The 20,784-nt window shown below is 39.2% G+C and overlaps 1 protein-coding gene across 1 annotated transcript in view; it reads left to right on the top strand.

Annotated features, from left to right (window-relative positions):
* The window catches only part of cfap61 (cilia and flagella associated protein 61), a 42,787-nt gene that overhangs the window by 7,593 nt on the left and 14,410 nt on the right, over positions 1–20,784 (top strand). Inside the window, exons 12-19 of the mRNA XM_067571546.1 lie at positions 313–439; positions 1,750–1,827; positions 3,079–3,285; positions 5,209–5,337; positions 11,016–11,143; positions 17,719–17,811; positions 18,942–19,110; positions 19,346–19,523. Of these exons, the coding sequence (XP_067427647.1) occupies positions 313–439; positions 1,750–1,827; positions 3,079–3,285; positions 5,209–5,337; positions 11,016–11,143; positions 17,719–17,811; positions 18,942–19,110; positions 19,346–19,523 (1,109 nt within the window). The remainder of the gene's footprint in view (positions 1–312; positions 440–1,749; positions 1,828–3,078; positions 3,286–5,208; positions 5,338–11,015; positions 11,144–17,718; positions 17,812–18,941; positions 19,111–19,345; positions 19,524–20,784) is intronic.

Genomic DNA, 20,784 nt, shown 5'->3' with positions numbered 1-20,784 from the left:
TTCAAAAATCGTCCACAGACATATTGCAATACTGCCACTGACCACTAGGGGTGCACAGACTCCAATTTAGAAACAGTGAGAAGCAAATTTTCTTTCAAATCTGACTCCATTGATCCGTGTGGGGTGTAAAATACAGTGCAGGATGCTGGAAACTGATGGTCTGCTCATGGATTATCCAGTTTAGTTATTGTAATTAAACTAATAATTCTAAAATCATCTGATTATGATTTATTATTCATGTTGAAACTCTACTCATTGCAGTTTACGTAGCAGTGTTCCTCTCAGTTTGTGGTCACAGTTTGGTTCTTACAGGAGTGTGAAGGTGAGACCGGCTCTGGCTACAGACTGGCCTGCTGTCTCTGACCTGGTGAAGGGTCTGAGACTGAACAAGTCCCTGCTGCAGGACATGGCCCTCTTCTATGAGACCCGCAATGACCGGGTCAGTCAACACACACTGATACCGACACATCAGCTACTCTACACTCTGTCGTCTTCAGACTGTAGACCAGTGATAGGCAAATAGCGGCCAGCAGGCCAATACTGGCCCTCAAGCAAAAACATTTGGTCCCTTAATAATGTAAACATGTGTCATACATAATGAAACATTCTCTGTCTCTTTATAACTTTATTCCTGCTTGAGGACGTCATTTCAAAATCCTGTTTGATTGACTCACTACAGTCTCTCATAACAGTGTCCTGCCAGACACCAAAAATCCAGATGAGTTTAAAATGTTGATACTGTACATCTGAGTCACTTTTAATTATTACTGTGATTGCCACTCAGGCAATAAGCTGCCCTGTGGTGGAGCTTAAAGGGAAATGTCGGAATTTTTCAACCTGGACCCTATTTTCTCATCATTTTGTGTCTAAATAACCAACCAATAACAATCTGAGCCTGTCAGTGACAAAAACAAGCACCTTTAGTGGACATACATTGAAGGGACGCTATCACCCTAAATTATTACATTGCAGCCTGTTTCACGGCTCTCGCTCAATATTGGACCAATTTCAAAAATTGTTCTCCCCATTAGTCACTTATACACAAAATTAAAATAGAGTCCGGTTTGAATAATCCCAAAATTTCCCATCTTTTGCAGCCAGAGAAGAATACTGACACTACTCAGGGCTGAAAAAAAGACTCCTCTGCATCTTTTTGGGTACAAAATGTTGACTCTGCTAGACATCAGTGTACATCAATAAAAGATTAGGCAGTAAAGGACAAGAGCTCTTTTTAGTGAATATGCAAGTACAATCACTGCTACTACTACCACTGCTAACATATGTAAAAGTACAAAAGGTCTATCAAATATTAACCAGTGTTCTCCTACTTGACAGTAACTGGCCTGTAATATGATCAGTTTTTAATTAGCATAAACAGTAAATAGAGAAAATATCATGGCTGAAATTTTAACTGGGCTCCCTTCAACTTTTAAAATGAAATGATGATCGTTTTGGACCATCAAGTGTGACTCAAGCTGGTATGATGATTGTCTTGGAATAACGAGGAATATCGCACGTACGCCAGGGAACAGATTGGTGACAATTCAGTTGAACGGATTTTCCTCTCTGACTGACACCCCAGCTGTCACTGCTGCAGCTCCCAAACTGATAATTACTTCTCAAATGAGAATGCAGCCACTTCATGTGTATTCATGGCACTGGACTCGGCTCGTACAAGACACAGCACATATTCAAATCAGTACACGTGTGTAAATTTCCATGTTTTGTCTTGTTGTCTTGTTTCTTCAGGATGGGGTGGCGCTGCAGGCCTTTGTGGCCCAGGTGGACAGTCAGGTTGTAGGGATACTGATCATCAGAGACGAGCAGGTAGGTGCAGTTCACTAGTCCTCAGACCAGCCTGCAGGTGTCAGGTTAGGGTTGGTGGTTGTTTATGGTATGATCTTAGGTCTGAAGTGCTGAACTTCATTAAAAACAGGTAATGACACTATAACACTTCATCACTGCAGAAAATAAAGATATTATTATGAAATATATTTTCAGGCAGGTGTTGAGTTTTAACTATTTATATTCAGAATTTCCTCATACATTTATTCTTAGGTAGCTTCAAAGTTAAATTCTACACTTTCTCTCATTTCTCAACAGTGTCATATTCACATACGAACTGTATATACATGTATATATAATAATAATCTTTATTTATGGAGCACTTTTCAAAGTCAACGTTACAAAGTGCTTCACAAGGGCAGCAAAATAAAACAGATGAATCATAAAATCATTAGATTAAAAAAAATCAGATAAAACCAATTCAGTGTAAGATAAAACAAGAAATAAAATATACAGTAGAGTATACAGCAGTATATACTGTAAATGCCAAAACGTATCATGTTTTCCTGTTTGTTTTTGCTTTATAAATCTTAATATATTTGGGTTTTGGATTGTTGCTCAGACAAAACAAGCAACTTGTAGATTTTCTCTCAGGCTCTGACATATTAGAGATTTATCAGTTTATTGAAAAATGAAAATGCTGTATATAATATTCTTTACAGTCTACTAATCTACTTAATCTGGTTCTTTAGTGAGGCTACAGTATATCACACTTAAACTAAATAAAGTTATTCAAATAGAAATCTCTACATGTTCTGTGTATAATCCTACACATACTGTTGTGTTATTCAGTCTGACATATTTAGTATTTTTAAAAATTTTTGGATTTCATCGAGAATTTGAAAGCTCTGGTTGCTTGAAAAATGCTCAACATGAATGGGTGTACAGATGTATATTTTAAAGTCTGTTGGTGATATGAAGTCAGTTTTTTTTTCGTCAAAATAGTTTGATTTATTTCTAGATTTAGCTTGACACCATTGGCCCTGTTAATAGACTGTACTAATAAATAACACTGTCATTTCATTCGAGAAAAAAAGTTAAAAAAAAACTTGTTATTACAACAATTTGATGCTACAATCATCAGCAGCTTTTGTTTCTTATTATTTGAATGAAACACTGACAGGAGAACTGTCTAAACTAAAAGTAGAAAATATAAAATACAAATATTTGTCCTGGAGATGTTCCTCTGTCACGGAGACATGACGTGTATCGTACTGAATCTTTCCTCCTCAGGACATCGAGTACATCCGTGCCCACTACAACATCGAGAACTTCATCTATTTCAGCCACCATCGCTACGAGGAGCACGCTCAGATACGCCACTTTGTCCTCAAACCCTCCTTCCAACACTTCACCAAACACTTGTTTAAGGAGGTCCTTAGGCTGGCTCACAAATCCTGCCTGTACCACAGAATCTACCCCCCAAACCAGAGCCAGGAGGTGAGTGCACAGGGACCTTCAGGCCCTCATGGGCCCCTCATCACTGGGCCCCCAGCCTGCGTGCATGTCTGGTCAGATACACATTGTCATTAGTGTGATGAGCCTCAGTTCACACACTGCAAAAAATATACTTCAATATACTTCAATATACTTGATCGTACCAGAAACTTTACATTTCTTTTCAACCTTTTCTGCATCACAGTAGACAAGAGAAGCCGAGAGGAGCCACTGTGTAGACAACAGTATGGAAACCTGGTTTGAAAACATATAAAATCTTATTAACTAAAAGTCCATTAACTGCAAAACATGACAAGGGATGTGTTTGCTGTTTTTCAAACCAGATCTTATTACGTTTTTTCCTGGTTATGTAAATTTGTGAGAACAATTTAACCACTAAGTTCAGTTTTCTGCTGCAGCTTCTTGTTGGACTTTTTTTCTCATTGGTCGTTTCTGCGTTCAGAAACCATGATAAACCTCATCTTCTACAACTGGACATGTTCTTTCAGGTTTTATTGACTCTTTCTCTTGGCTATATCTGCAGAAACCTGGAAATTAAAACATGTTTTGTGAGTGACCGTTTGTGGTCAAACATTTAAAGACATTTCTGAATCAGCTCTTAAGTTTCTGTATTCTAAAAAGCGATTTACTACGGAGATCTTCGTTTGGCGGATCAGTTAGAAGTAATGCAGGGAGGAATAGCACAAGCAGAAACAGCCATAGTGATGATGATGTTTGAAGAAGAGCTGCAGACAACCAGCACACCCCCAACAGGTAAACTGCTTTTACTTTGACCTGCTGTGTAATGGAGTCATGGCTCGGCGTGACTTCTCCCAAAACAATGGAAAAATGCCATAAGCGGAAGTAGAAATCCGTCATGAGCCGATGTCGGAATGATGGAAACTGAGCGTTCAGGGCAGTATGAAGCCGGTGCTTCTTGCTCACAGGGATTATTTCTACATACGTTGACCTCATTATCTGACACTTTGGCCACGTTTAATATGAACATCCAACATTGTAACATTATATATATGACAGAAAATAAAGAAAAGCATAATAGGTCCCCTTTAATCCTCAAAATACTGCACACATTTAATACTTTAGCGTTGTAGAGTTGCATTTTATTTTACATGACAAATCCTCTTTCTTTAACATCTTGGTGATTATAATGAGCAACTTACAGTAGGCGTCGCCACAGCTTCACAACAGAGTGGAGGGAACATTACGACACAAGATATCAGACCCGATATTTTTAAACCATTTTATCTGGAAAGTAAGATGAAGGTAAGCATCCTCATTACCTGCTAAACTACACGCAGATATAACTATGGTTCAAGTTCAAGTGATGCACCAATGACAACCAGAGATCCAAGTTTTGTTCATGGTCAGAGAACGAATCTACAGCATCCCACATACTGCAGTTAAACCTCTGTTCTGTAGCTGTTTACGCTGATCAGACAGAAAGATGTTTTTATTTAAGAGTTGATCATTTTTTGCAGAGTTGTGCCCTCAGCAGACTGCTGTCCCTGTGGTCGGGGCAGCAGGTGCCGACACCGCTGCCAGCTCCACCTCTCCACACCATAATAAGACATTTCCTCAACGTGTAGAGGCCTCCACTTCCTCTGCTAATTACCTCACACAAACAAGCACCAGATTGGGAGATGATGATGTGCAAATAGAATAATGGCAGAAGATAGCCAGAGAATTATCTCTGTTCGGGCAGTGGGTGAAGCGCCGGGTGATGTTTTCCATTCATAATCAGCGGTGTAAACCTTGCATCATCTAACCTCTTCAACCTGAGCTCATTATCACTTTGCAGTGGTCCACTCGCCTCCTGAGGCCACCGCACTGAAAATGTTTAACCTCAGAGGAGGATTTTTCTCTCTCTGAGCTCAATGACACTGTGCCCTCTTCTTCTGCACTCAGAATTCCTGCGTTCTTCAACTGGATCTCATCCTCAACTGCACAGTCCCCGTCCGCCCGCGACGCCAGATCATCTACCCACTGGAGGAGCTTGGCATCAATGCCCCTTCCAGGCGGATCACCGAGGACCAGGTGGGCAGAGCGGCAGCTGGCTGACGGGGGAGCAGCCTGCCAGGGAATGTAGATTAGCTGACGGCTGCTGGGCAAAGAGAGAGAGAGAGAGAGAGAGAGAGAAGGAGGGAGCACAGCAGGGTGTTAATGTGACCACTAGACGGTGCTGTTTCAAAAGGGAAAAGCTTATAGTGTCACGCTCAAAGGTATGAAGGGGAAACTCCAGCACAAACACAGTATGATGGAATGAACATGTTGAAATTTTAGTACATTTTGTCATAAAATGTATCAACAAACATGCAAACAAGCATTTCCAAATAGTTTTTTTTGAGTACTCTGAGCAGCTTTTTTCAAACTTAACATTAACATTTAAAATCTGTGTAAAACAGTGTCTGACTTGTCTGCACAAAATTGTTCCGTTTGCTTATTTTAACTGAAATATCTATCATTCCACACACATGGCTGCAAATATTTTCTTGTTAAGCTTTACATATCTGATATCTGTTGAAACTTGTGCGAGTTTGAACAAACCATTTGTAGCTAGAAAAGGCTCCATAAAAATGTGTGTGCTCAGGCATCTGCTGAAGAATTACAGTGTACAAATATTTGCCTAAATGTCATGAAATGTTGAATCTTTGGAGCTTTAGAAGTTATTTGTACGGGAGTAATCGAAGACGTTGAGGCACTTAGGAAAGAAAGGAAGGAACTTTGGGAAATTATCTTAAGGGACATCACATCAACAAACAACATTTAAAATACACAAATACAGTAGAACATAGTTAAAATGCAAAAATATACAGTTGTAAAACAATTGGAATTCTTAAAAGGATTGATCTGGAAAATAGTACTCTTGGTGTGGTTGCTTTTAAATGTATCATTCTTACTTTATTTGACATAGTTTTGGAAATTCATACGTATTTATCGTCTGAACTGGATTTTGTTTATTGCGTCTTAACTGGATATCATCGTGTTTACCCATTTCTAGTGTGTGAAAGTAGTCTGTTTATGTTTGTATTTATTGTTGTTTAAAGATTTAAATCTCAATGAGACTTTTACCTGATTGAAGTTGAAGCACTAAAAGAAGTTAAACATCCAAGCACTGACAAAAGTGTTGACATAAAAGTAATGAAATGAGCTGATTTGCAAGCATGGAAAAGGAGTTAAAGTGCCAGTTACAGTCAAAGTGCTGGAATGAGTTGTAACATCAGTTGAGCTGTAAGCGCTGACAGTATAATCATAGAAAGGAGTTGAAACGTCAGTGATGCGGCCGAGATAGTTGATAGAAGGTTTTGGATAGAAGTTTGAAATTGCAGCTTTCACATCAGTCCTGAATCTCATAAAGTTTCTGTTTGGTTTTGGTTTTATTCTGTCATAAACAACCTACAAAAAAACACATGTCAAAATATTCACAAAACAGCACGAAACTAGAACAAAAGACACATTCAATCTGACATGGCTTCTTGTCATTTAGAAACAAAAAATATAAAATAAAATAAAACAAACTATAAATAGCAGACAGTTTCCGTTTGAGAAATTTAAAAGCAGCAGGTGAATAATGATAAGACCCTGGACTGTTTCTTCTTCTTTTGTTTCACCGTGAGTCATGCGTTCTGGTCTTAAATCCTCCGAGCCTGGCTGATCTTAATGTGGCTGTGATTTATTTAAATGTCATGCACTTCAAATATTTACTGCACGTCCAGCGGTGCTCTTTAGACCCGAGGCGTCACCGTGTACACTCACATGTTCATTTCACTCCATCAAACCCAGTCCCCCCACCTCCCCCCACCACCACCACCACCACCACCACCACCACCCTTCGCCACAGCAACACAACAGTCATGATTTCCAGGCTACCGTGCAGATAAGAGCTTCGCCTCTGAGCTTTGTCTCTTTGCCTCCCGATGTCGGCCTTCCGGATGATGAATCAAATTTAAAGCACCTGTTCCCTCTCTGTCAATACAGGATCATATTACACAGAGCCGTGGTCATTGTGTTCTGGAAAGGTGAGGCATCTCCAGCGTGATAAGAGCCGCTGCACCTGCTCCGCTGCACATGCAGATGAGACAGGAGCTTTTGTTCATGTGATTACCTCATCTGCTTAATTCCTGCAGTATTCAGATGGATGCATGCAGGCATTTCATTTGCCTGCATGCAATAAAACATACAGTAATACTCGTTTTCAATAAACGTCACAAACAACGGCGTAAAAATCATTGTTTATCTGACGTGTGGTTTTGTGTGACAAATGCTTTATTAGCAATTCAATTTCAATAACTTCCTAAAAGTAGCTGCTGTGTAACTGCTCATTCTTAGGACATTTCTTTGAAAGGGTCATGTGATTTGGTAATATACAGGAAAAGTGCTCGTTATAGAGTTGACCTAATATGCTAATATGTAGTTTGACACAAAATTACGCATGAAGCCAAATATAATGAGTGAGCACTTACCAACTAAACCAACATAGCACTTTATTTTTTCATTTTTTCTTATAATTTGTACCAAATTGTGCCACCTTCTCTGTAAAATGTCCTAAAAATTACTGTTAAATACCTGCAAATTACGCAGAAAATTAGTATACAGTTAAGGGAGCTGTAAAATAAAGCATTACCGAAATAATACCCATCAAAATCGTCAATGACGCCCTGGTGTATCTTTCCTTGTCCACTCTGTCGACAGGCCTCAATATCTCCCAAAACTCTTGAAATTCACATATGGCTTACACTTGGCTTACATTTGACCCAGATAACAATAGAAACATTGATTGAAATATCAAAAAAAAAAAAAAAAGAAACGTTTTAAAGTCCCTCTCCACTCCAAAATATGTTTTTTCTTCTTGTTCCAGTTGAATGTTTGTGCAGAGTTTGACACTTGAAGGCTGTTTTCACATTCATCTGCTGAAGGAGGAAGGTTTTCTCTGTGCTCATTGAAAATCTGTACCTACGACCATGATCACAAATAGTTTGGAGCCAATTCTGGTCCAGAATTCAACTTACAATAGCGTGATGTGGAAACTTTGAACCTCCAATGCACAAACACTGAGGATGGACTTCACAGTGAAGGAGGAAACATCTTGTGTCCAGCTGGAAAACATCTGAAATTGCAAATATTTGCAGATTTATAGACGATATAGTTCTGGGATTTCTGATTAGGGAGAAGGAGTAGATGTAATTGTAAGTACAGCATTTTAACAAGATGATTAAACCTTTTTTCACCGTCAGACACAAATTATCATTCAAAGTGGAGTATTTTATATACATCTGATAATATGTCTGGGAGGGTCTTTAAATTTTAATTGAATACTGGCGAATGTGTACTGAGGCTGTTAGTAAAGACATTATGTGTGTATAAGTACTTTGGTTTCATCACTAGAATAAAAACTATACATAAGATGATTAGTTTTTCTGATGCCTGCAGCCATGCATTCATTATATAACAACCACAGGCTCCTTTATTTTCCTGCCATTGTCAAACCCTGAGCCAGAGCATCTCTCAGTATGCGACAGATGTCGGGCACGCACATCCTCGTGGAAATTATTTGAATATTACACAAAGGTTAATTAATTCTACCCTCGGGTTTCCCCTCTCTTTCTGCTTGATGCTGTTTTCATCCAACAAGGTGCATTGTGGGGGCAAATCTGCCTAATTATAGATGATGAAGGAGCCATTAGCTGCCTCAGATCTGAGGGAGTGGACCAGAGAGACGGTAGGCGGCGGAGGAATTAGGATATTAGAGCGCTGTATTCTGTTAATTCCTGAGGGACTCTTTTGTAATTATTAAGGAAAACTGTTCCTTAACTGTCAGGTCACATGTTTGATCCCTGCAGCAGCCTCTGTGTTTCCATCTCATTGTGAAGCTGCAGTTCTCATATTTTTAGTTCATTTGTTTTTGAATTTATGAATACGAAACAAACACCTGACTAAGGCTGCAACTAATGATCATTTTAATTGTCAATTAAAGCGCAAATTAGTTTCTGAATTGGGCTATTAAAGTTAGAAAACAGTGAAAAATCCTCCTGACAGTTTGCTAGAATGTAAGATGAAGTATTAAAATGTCTCGTCTTATCCGACCAACAGTTCAAAAATGTAAAGTCATCCAGTTTACAAAGATATAAAACAGAGAAAAGCAGCAAATCCTCACATTTGAAAAGCTCGAACTAAAATATTTATTGGTGTTTTTACTTACTTTACTACTTTGAAATTTCAAAATCATTGCAGATTTTCTTTAATCAACTAATTGACAATGAATTGTAGAATATAACATTGAAGACACTGGAACCAGAGAAGGACTGGGTGATTTTAAACCATGAATCACTTCTACTTACTTACATACTTTGCTTTTTTCAGCTGATTTAATAATCAACTAATCGTCTCAGTTCTACATTTGACTAATAAACAAACAGAGGTGTTTAATGTCCTGTTGAAAAGATTTTGTTTCTCCTCTGTATTTACTTGACTGTTAATCCCATGAGAGGAGCTGGTTTGTTTGTTATGTTTATGTGGTTATAGTGTGTATGTATAAGTGTATGTATGACTGGATGTAAGACTAATTACCAAAAAACAGAACAGCTACAGATGACAGCTTAAAGTTAACCATTTCCATCTCATTTTCATTGGACAACATTAAGAGCTTAGTACTGGACTGTCATGTTTTCTTGAATTATTATCACCTTGCTCAACCACAGAGTGTGACAAAACCTGGTGGGATTTTCCAGTTAAATAAAAATGAATCTACATGCTAGTAATTACAAAGGTTGTAATCATACATTTATATCCTGTTATCACTCTAGACACCATTTATTACAATCAGGGGACCTCAGCTGTTCAAATATAGAACTAAAAGGACAAGAACAATGCTAAAACATACGAGCCAGTGGGGAGGGGAGCAAACTACACCGGATGAGGATAAATCAGTGAGTTTTACTTTAGGAAAATACAGTCGATAAAGCACCTTAAACGGCATCAGGCTGTGTCTACAACTCTCATGTATTTATGAACAAAAAAGGAGGAGATGTCAGACCTTCAGTTGAAGTTTGAAGGCTAATCAGAAGCAGAGCTGTACACAAGAGAAAAATAACATAATAATAACTCAACTTCTACTGTCATTTCTGCTGAAGAAAACAAGATATTGTTCTGTTGGGGATAAAAAACAATATCTGGTGGTACACAAATGTCACATTTAATGTGGAACAAAACCTCCACAAAAGGTCTATCAATCAGCTAAATATCTGTTTTGAAATACTTGAAGATGTATCTGTTCCCTCAATTCAAGTGTTTCTTGGAATTTGTGTCCAAGCTGTAAAAGGAAAGTTGTTGGTATTAAATAAGTTTCACTCATTGCAGATTATAGAAGTGTTAGATTTTGCTCAAACTGTTCATAAATGTTAAAGACTGTTTTTTCTGAAAGCTCGGACCGTCTCATCAGCAGGCAGATTAAGTGCCTTGATGAAAGCTGCTTCCTGCTCCATCCTGTAAAATTCAAATGGGCAAATTGGACACATCATTATGTAATGCTTTTAGTGGTTTGATAATTAAGGTACATGCATTTGATGGATTATTTAATTTTCCCCGAAAATGGCACCAGTCATTTTGGGTTTGACTAATGCCCTCCGATTTGTTTTTATCCATATAAAACCAGTGAATCTGACAGATTGTGTCCTTCCCCCCTCCTCCTCCTCCTCCTCCTCCTCCTCCTCCTCCAGGCACCGTTTGCTCTCAGCCTCATCAGCAGAAAGTTAACCATGGAGCCAAAGGTCACCGTTAATGCCAGGATTGTGGTGGTGGGGGCGTCGGACACAGGTTTATCTTTCCTCGAGGTGCTTTGTTTCTGGTGAGTCTGCCTCACAATAAGCTCCTCAGTGTTATTTTTCTCCTAGATGTGCAGTAGATTGTGTATTTATTGACTTTTTTTTTTTTTTTTTTTGATAGTTGCAGCAGTGACCAAAAATTGTTTTCTCTGTAACCACGGGCAGATTAATCTGTTAAGGGACTCTGGGGCAAAAATTTGTTTTGGGGCCCCCTATTAACTCCCCTGACACACACACACCTCTCACCATCTGTGCATTGTGTATGTACCGTGATGTTTCCAAGTTCCCGAGGACAGCACGCACAGCAGATTATACAAACAGTACTCTGCTGGAATACTACTTCCTGGATCCAGATTGTCTTTGTCAGTGAAATTGAGGTCATTTGATTGAAGGATAAGTCTGGTGATTTTATATATTTACCCAAAACCAACAATGAATATACAGTATCTATATAATATACAATATCTCCAATTCAAAGGGCTTTATTGGCTCTAACACTAACAAGTGTGTGTATCCAAAGCCCGATATCTTATTCCTCTGTGTTGTAGACTTCCGTTGTTGTCCAGAAACTATTAAAAACACATCAGTGAGCCACACTGACATGTTCCTTCATCACCATGAACACACACACTGTAGTGTATTTAGATTCAATCCCACACACACTGTCCTGCTGCCAGAAATACTCACTACAGCACCAAATGTGGATTCATCCGCCGCTGAAAATAGTCCCAGCCCAAAATGCGCTTTTTCCTCCCATTTGTCTTTTAAAAACTACCATGTCCAGCTGTTTTAGGAAATTACCACACACTATGTGAGTACAATAAAAAACGAACACAATAAAGTTCTTAAGACTAAATTTTGACGCAGGAGCTCGTCAATGAGAGAGGGCTATAAAATTAGGAATATTGTACTTTAGAAGTGCAGTTTCTAAACAAATTTGCAATTAATCAAATTACAAAAAAAACCTGACGTGCAGTGAGTCTGGAGGGTCTGAGGCCTCGCGCTGATGGCTGAGTCCTCACTGCAACACGGTAGAGGAAATGAAAATGAAGAAAACTTCAATTGAACTGTAAGGACCTAACTTTGATGAAAGACGTTCTTTCTGTAAATGACAGAATTAGGAACCATTTTGCTGCAGTAGAACCAAAACAGGGCCAGACACCAAACCAGAATCAAACATTACACCCAACTAGAACTTGTACAGGCAGAGGAGACACTGTCTGTATGTCTAACACAGAGGGAGAATCACTTTTATCTCCAAAATCCAGTAAACACAGAGGACTAGTTTCACACTTTATGTGGTAAAAGCACATATGAATCTCCCATAAAGTGCTCAGGTAACAGCTTATTGTTGTTATAATGAAAAGTATTCACATCAGTATTCACTGATGCATCTGTATATAAATTCCCCAAATGTCCCTTAAGACCCTGAACCCAAGTAGAGCAGCTCCACACTCTTCTCTTTCATTTCTTTATTGTCTTTTATTCCAGGAATCCAATCTCTGGAAATGTCACTTGACTCCGGGTCGGACGTTTTACATGTTTGCCTCCGTTCTCGCTTTGTGAGATTAACTGCTCCAGTAAATAATAAGAAGCACAGGGCTGCTGATTCAGAACCAGGTGATAGCTGCCAGGCAACCGGGGTCAGTGTTTTGTGCGAACGAGAGCTCACAGCTCGCAGAACTGGCGAGGCTGGCACGGCTGCAGCGCCGGGGCGGGCGCACGCAGCTGTCTGACGCCTGGCATTCAGCAGGGCCAGCGCTGGCCCCCTTTAATTAGCCACTCCACTGTTTCCCCCTGTCAGGGATCTGCTGCAGCGATCTGTGTTTGCTGTCACTAATGAGTTGACTAATGAGGCAGTTAGTGTCCGCTGAACTAATGGTGAGGCGGCGACGCATTGAGAGGGTGAATGATGGGTCAGTTTCGGCCTGCTGGGGCCCCCCTTATCAGCCCTGCCCAAACGTCCAACCCCTCCTTTGCCTCCTCCACCCCTACACAGCTTTCCATGTGCTCATTGAATCCAGCCCAGCAGCACCAGCACCACCCCCCCAACTCCATTACTGGCTGGGACGGGGTCAGACAGATAAAGAGCTCTGCGGCGGCTCGGCCCTCTGCTCGCCGCGGTCAGGCTGCAGGGTCACCATGGCCGTCTGTCACCGGCTGATAACACAGCAAATCCAGAGCCACTGATTCAGCCACATCCAGACACCAATAATGGGCCTTAATGCCTCAGTGCTGCGGCATAAATCCACCTTCTGGCACAGATTAACAAGGAAAGTTTGACTGCAGTCATTGTCTGATGGTTGCTGTGATTATTATTGTTATTTGCATGTTGACGTCAAAACCAAAGATCAAACCACTGATGTCACAAAGCTTAGATATGACAACTAATGATTTTTTTATTGTATAGATTTGTTTAATCTATAAATCAGCAGATTTTATTGGATAAAAACATTTACAATGTCATACATGTTCTTTTTGCTGCTCCCTATTAGAGAGTAGTGTGAAGAAACAAGTAGTCAGTCCATAAGCAGAAAATGTATCAACAACAATTTTGATGATCAATTAATCTAATTTATTTATCAAGTAAAAAAGTTGCTGGTTCCAGCTTCTCAAATGGGAGGATTTGCTTTTTTCTGTTTTATATCATTATTAATTTAATATCTTCGGGTTTTGGACTGTTGGTCCAAATCAAAAAATCTGAAGATGTCAGCTTGGCCTCTGGCTCTGAGAAATGGGCATTTTTCATTATTTTCTGGCATTTGCAAAATTGAAACATCATATAATATATTTTCTGGAAATTTAATTGTGAAACCTTCTATCTAACTATAAAGGAAGGAGTCTCTGTATGTTGGTATGTATGTATGTCTGTCCTTCACTTTTCTCGACAACCGTTCATCTGATCGCCTTCACATTTGGCGGGTGTATAGCTGACGACCCAAGGTAGTGCAACATCAAGTGTGAAGTTGTTTGGATGAAAAAAGTTAAAGATATCATTAAGAGAAAACATTTAGCCGATCTTGAGCTCTCCAATATGGTGGCCACGCAGACGCATAGCTGCAACATATAGCAGCCATTCAGGTGTTGTTTCTGTATCTATACACAAACAGCAACATCATAATGTTTTACATGTTATAATACTGTTTGTTTCATTTTTTCAGACATTAACTTACTGCAAAAACTCAATGATATATTTGAACTCTGAGTACCTGCTTTCCGACTACACATGGACTAAGCTACTTCCGCCATTTACTAAAATAAAATAACATGTGAGGCAACAACAGACTTTCAAAATAAATGACACTCTTATCAGCTAAACTTTTCATGATTGAATATTTTGAATCTATCCAACTTTTAAACACTAAGATATGTGCATACAGTTAGTATACTCAAGGAATCGTTCATCCGATCAACCTCACACTTGGCGAGTGTATTGCTGAGGACCTAAGAAAGTTCAGTGGTTCAGCGTTTCTCAAGAAAGCTGCAGCAGCAACACTGGAGGCCAAGCAATCGGCCTGCTCCGAACAGGCTCGTTTTGAACGGGCATTGCACTAATAGATAAAATAACTAGATGGGGATGTCTGTGTTTGGTTAATCTGGGGAGTTTTATACCTGACAAATCATGGTACATCATCACATTAATGCAAAAATCCTGTAAATCCAGTATTTCCATAAAGCAATCTAGCTAATTGATTTGCAAGATTGACCACAGTGGTGTACAACCAGAAATATTACAATCAGATACCTGCAGTAGAAATGGTAAATATCCACATATCCACATAATGCCCAGTCTTACTGGTGTGTAACATAACACAACAGTCCTCCTACAGTATATTAGTAGTCAGTCTACCAACATTTTGGTGTCTGGTGTTGTAGATCTGTGCTGGTGGGCGTTAATTTAGCAGGAAGCTGAGATAAGAACAGAGCAGGAGGTGATCAGAGGCTTCAGTGTGATAAGGCTGGGCACTGTGCGAGGTACACACTCTGCTATTCACTGAACGTAGGAGCTGGAGCTGCTGTTATCAGCAGTGTTATGTCCCGTTGGCCACAACAAAAGAGGTAATTTGCATCACAAGAGATGGTTTATAACGTGGACAGTAAACACACAAGAGTTAGGAGGGCTGTTCAGGATTGTTCATGCTGAAATGCTTCAGTAGGCTGGAGAAGTACCTCCTGAGAAGATTTCAGCCATGGATTCAACATCTGAGTTTTTGATATGTTTAATGTCTTTTAGGATTTTATCATTTATTCTTCTAAGCAGGGAGACTTAGCTTCATATATCAGCAGCGTTTTAAGAAGCACAGTTGAGTTTTACTGAAGCAGATTTTCAAGCTAAATTGTGAATTCACCAGATCAAATCTATGCTCTGCACAAAACAATCTCCTGCACTCTATTCTGCTCTCATCAGAGTATCGGCTTCAACAGCACACTTCAGTTTAGTTAATTTATTTGATATTAAAAGAAGAGAAATATAGACTCACATCTACAAAACTCAAGGATAACACAATAAACTTATTTTACTTTTTCTACATATTCTACTTTTTGTGATTTTCTGTCATGTACATACTATTATGATGTCAGATATCTATGCTAAACAAAGTAAAAGTTCCAAAACTTGAGGTTAATATATGTAGAAATGCTGCCTGCAAGTCAAAAACCAGGGCTTCAGCCTGCTCTGAATGTTTCGTTCCCAACGTTTTTACTACCTTGCCTACGAGTTGACGTCTTTGCATCGTCTACTCTCATATTTAGAATCAGATTTCGGCTTGTATGGCTTGTAATACAATATGTACAGATGTATTTGAGAAGCTGACATTTAGAGTGAAGAACAAGAAAAAGTAGCGAAATCCTATATACTATAGTTTGTTGCATGGTTTGTTTACATAGCCTCCAGAGCCTGATGGAGTTTCCCAAAGGGGAAGCTTCCAAAAGCTGACCAATCAGAACTGAGTGGGCTCATCAGGAGGCGGGCCTTAAAGAGACAGGAGTTAAAACAGCCTGTTTCAGACAGAGGCTGAACTGAATGGCTGCACTAAGGACCAGTATAAGATAACTAAGGAGTTTTTAATTGTAAATCATGCAAAGATATTCCAGTAGAGCCCCAGAATATAAACATAGACCTGGAAATGTGCTGAATATGTCCCCTTTAAATAACTACTGTATCAGTATGACTACTGTAAAAATCAAACCAAATCAAACAGACAAACAAATATGCTGTAATAATTTGAAAATTACATAAATTATACACAAAAGATAATAACAGTGATAAACATCATCTCATCATTCGAACATCATTTTAAAGTTACTCATGTTTTTAACGAGCAAAGGTAACTTATTCATTTTGGTTCTGTGGTGCCAGTAATTTAATAAATGTTGGTGTTAAAACGCACAAGTCAGCGACTGTAATTCTAGTCTGGTGGGCATGAGCTCCCTCAACCCCATGAAAGTGGTCTTCTAGATACTCAGGGTCCCTCCTTTGTTCTTGTAAATAGTATGTATATGAATGAGTTGTATGGCTTAAACCTGCAATAGTAACAACTCAGCTGTTAACTGCTGTTCATCACCATGTGTCCTTGGGTTCAACCCCAACCAGCTTATTCTGGGAGATCTGTAATTGGTCTTTGAATGGTTTTCCCAAACCTTCGAACCATGAACAAACAATCACAGTTTGAGAGAAAAGGTAATTATGGTAGCATTTCTCTCTCAAAAAAAACTTCTGTTATCCTTTTTGCTCAGGGTCTTTAAAGCTGCTGGTTTCAAATCAATTCCTGACTAAATGAACAATAACCAAAGTTTAAGTTCTGAAAAAAACATATAGAGTCATTATTTATGAAGATTTTAACAGTTAAAAACAGTTAAAGTGATTCATCAGGTCAGTGTGGATGTGGTTTCACTGTGTTTGACTGACAGAGGCCACTATGTAGTCCCGTCCACTTCAATCCAGTGAGATGATAACAGAATTTTTTTCATGTGAAATAACAAAATCTGTTCTAACTTTGGCAGAAAATTGTGTTTATGTAAAGCCTGATAGAGGCTGGTGGAGAAAATATTTTTTCCCTCTCCATCCGGACTACCGTCTAGCAAACACCGTAATGCAGATAATTAAATAACAAAGATAACAGAGGGTTAAGCAGAAAAATAATCTGACCAATAAGGACAACACTGGTTGAACTCACTAAGCCTTGATCCAAATAAAATAAATCCTGTTTTGGCCATATAAAGACAAAATGTGCTGTGTTTGAGCCAAGAGATAGTCTTTAACTGAGCTCATATTCTTTATATTTCACACTAGAAGCAGCTGATATTTTTACCACAAGTGTCAAACACTCTCTCAGAGGTATCACTGTGTTCATATATGGTTCAAAGCTTCCTTGTACACAAAGCAAAGTCAAGAGTTTTATTTCATGTTCTTTATTTTCTTCCTAACACGGCTAACATCAGCCAGACTTTCTAAATACCGTGACACATCACAGGATGAAGAACGCAGAAATTAAAGTTATTCTTTCCCCAGAAAAAACATTCCTCTCACACTGTGCCCTGCATGTATTCACTAGATTCTGTGGAAAAGCACTCATGTCTGTTGTTTGTTCTCTCGTAGCCCTCACCTCAGGTTCAACAAGCTGACCCTCATCTCAACACACGGTTACCCCGGCGACTACAACGACGAGGACGTCGGATTTCTGTCCACAAGGTTAGTGGATGTAACAGCATTGCATAAAGACAGAATAATATGTTGTGGCATTTTATATAGAGCAACTTAATTTGATGTATCTCAGCATATTATTTCTAATTTACACCCGGAGCTGACAGTAATGTGATTAGTTTTGCAGGTTTGCATGTACTGTATGGTGTGAGATGAAAAGTCACGGGATCACCAAAGTCAGTAGAGTTCATCCTCTGGGGACAATGAATGTTTGATCAAAATTCAATTGTAATTCATCTAATAGTTGTTGAGATATTTCAGTCTGGACCAAAGTGCAGCACAGACTGACAGGCGTTTGCCATCCGTCGAGCCGCTATTGTGGCAAAAACGTTTTACTGCAGACTCCAACTGTGACCAAAATCTGTTGAAACCCATGGTGCAGCACTGCTGGGACTCCAATGGAGTGGGGCTACAAGTTCTTAAAAAATAAGTAAATTAAACACATATATAATCTTTAAAGGGGACACATTATGCTTTTTGTGATTTTCTGTTATTTCTATACTGCTATGATGTCGGATATCTATGCTAAACATGGTCAAAGTTCCCAAACTTGAAGTGATTATATGTAGAAATGCTCCCTGCAAGTCAAAAGCCAGGGCTTCAGTCTGCCCTGAATGCTTCGTTTGCGACGTTTTGGGTTTTTTTGCATTGTCCACTCTCATATTTTTGATTGGATTTTAGCTCAAACATGCACAGATGTATTTGAGAGGTTGACATTTTGAGTAAAGAATGAGAAAAAGTAGTGAAATCCTGCTATTATAGTTTGTTGCTGGTTTTGTTGACGTAGCCTCCCGAGCCAGAGGAGCAGGCTGAGGGGCAGCTTCCAAGAACTGGCCAATCAGAACACAGCAGGCTCATTGGGAGGGGGGCCTTAAAGAGACAAGAGCTAAATCAGCCTGTTTCCCACAGAGGCTGAACTGTGGTCAAAGAGCCAGTATAAGTAATAATAAATACGATTTTTTGTTTTTTTTACTGTAAATCATGCAAAGTCATTCCTTTGGAGCCCCAGATTAAAAATATAGACCTGGAAATGAAAAGCTTATTGCAGTTAGCTTGAAGAAGAACTGAACAGAATCTTAGTTTCTCAAGCTAATTCTCTTCTTCTCTGTTTTCTGCAGTCATGCGTACAGCAGCAGAGACTTGGCCCAGCTCCCTCTACATTCCTGTGTCACTGTGGTCACTGGGAAGATGGTGGGCATCAACAGGGAGTCCAAACTTGTTCAGGTGTCTGGTGGTAGGAAGGTGCCCTACGATCACCTCATCCTCTGTACAGGCCTGCAGTACCAGGTGAGACACGCATTTGCATTAACATACACAAGCATTTTGTAAATATAGCATAACACAAGAATTATATCATATATGTTCATCTGTAGTTTCAAGATTCCACTCATGTTCATTTGTGATTTATCGTCTGACCCTGAACTGCTTTAACTGTTTGTATAGTACTTTTGATGATACTGATGTATGAAATGTGCAGTTTAAATCAAATTAGATGTAATTATATTATCATGTGGTGCTGTAGGTGCCCTGTCCCACCGGTGTGGATCTGAGCCAGTCCATCACAAACAGCCAGCTTCAGACTCCGTCCGCTCACCGCAGATACACTGGGCCCATACCGTCAAACCTCTTCACCCTCAACGACCTCTCCGACTGCATGGCTGCTCGCCGCTGGCTGTGCGCCAACTTTGTGGAGCTGGAGGGTAAGTGAACAGGCCCCCCCCCCCTACACACACACACACTCACACACACACATACACACAGAGCACCTAAAATTAATCTGTAGTAGTATGTCATTACTCAGCCAGTCAGCACTGAAGTGCCCCGGTATAATTAGCAGCTAATTAGCTGCAGAGAAATCTTTCATCTCTGTGAATCAGGTCGGCCTCTTCCATCCATTTTCCATTATCATATCAGTTTCTGAGAGCCAAGCTGTTCAGAGCAGGAAAAAATACACAGTGTCATTAAGCAAAATTAATCTGCTCTCTGAAGGAATTGTGCAGTGATCTAGAGTGAGGTTTTTATACATACTAATTAGTTGATCCCAGTCATAAAGGAAAACCATTAATAAATGCAAATTGCAGTGGCAGACTCAAGCAGATACCATGTTTATTTCCATAATTTTAATAATAAAAGCAAAAGGAAATAGAAAATGACTGTATATTTTAGCATTCACAGACTTAAGCAGTCATCTAGCTTTTTGATGATAAGGCCGCTGTTATTATATGTTTTCTTATACACAACAAATGCCACGAAAACACTTAAACCACAAATGTGTTGGTGCATATCTCAATACTTTCTGACTTCTCTACTATGTCTGCGGCTCTCAGCTCAAAGCTCATTGGTTCCTACTGAAGACATACATCTTTAAAAACAGCTCATAAATAATATAGTTTCATTTTAAAAAAAAGACTCAGTAATTTCCTAAAACAGCTGGTCGCTGTAGTTTTTGGTGAGTCTTACTGGCAGCAGGACAGTATGTGTGGGAGTGAGTCAAAATAAACTATAGTAAGTGTAATCATAGTAATGAAGGAACATGTCACCCAGTGCAGTGGTGTGGCTCACTGATGTGTTTTTAATAGTTTTTGGACAACAACAGAGGTCTATGACACAGAGGAATAAGATACATCAGGCTTTAGATACACACATGATACTTGTTAGTAGATCAGTTCATTATTGGTTTTGGTCTTTTCATGGGATTTGTTGACAATAAGAAAAATATCTGTTAATGTAACAATAATAAAAACAGGCATAGCAAATGGAAATAAATAGAAAGTTAAACAATTGATAAAAAAAACAAATGAGGATCTGACAGCAACGTGACAGACAGGCATTCAATACCTACAGATAAAGGACATATATTACATGTATCCTCGGGTAGTTCTTGTAACAGAAGCAGTAAACTGATTAAGTGAGCAGTGGAATATAGATTTATTGATGACAGCGGAGAAGCTTTATGTTCTG

Source organism: Thunnus thynnus, chromosome 18, assembly GCF_963924715.1.
Source record: "Thunnus thynnus chromosome 18, fThuThy2.1, whole genome shotgun sequence".
NCBI lineage: Eukaryota > Metazoa > Chordata > Actinopteri > Scombriformes > Scombridae > Thunnus > Thunnus thynnus.
The sequence above is the reverse complement of the archived record's forward strand: the minus strand, read 5'-3'. Positions and strand labels throughout refer to the sequence as shown.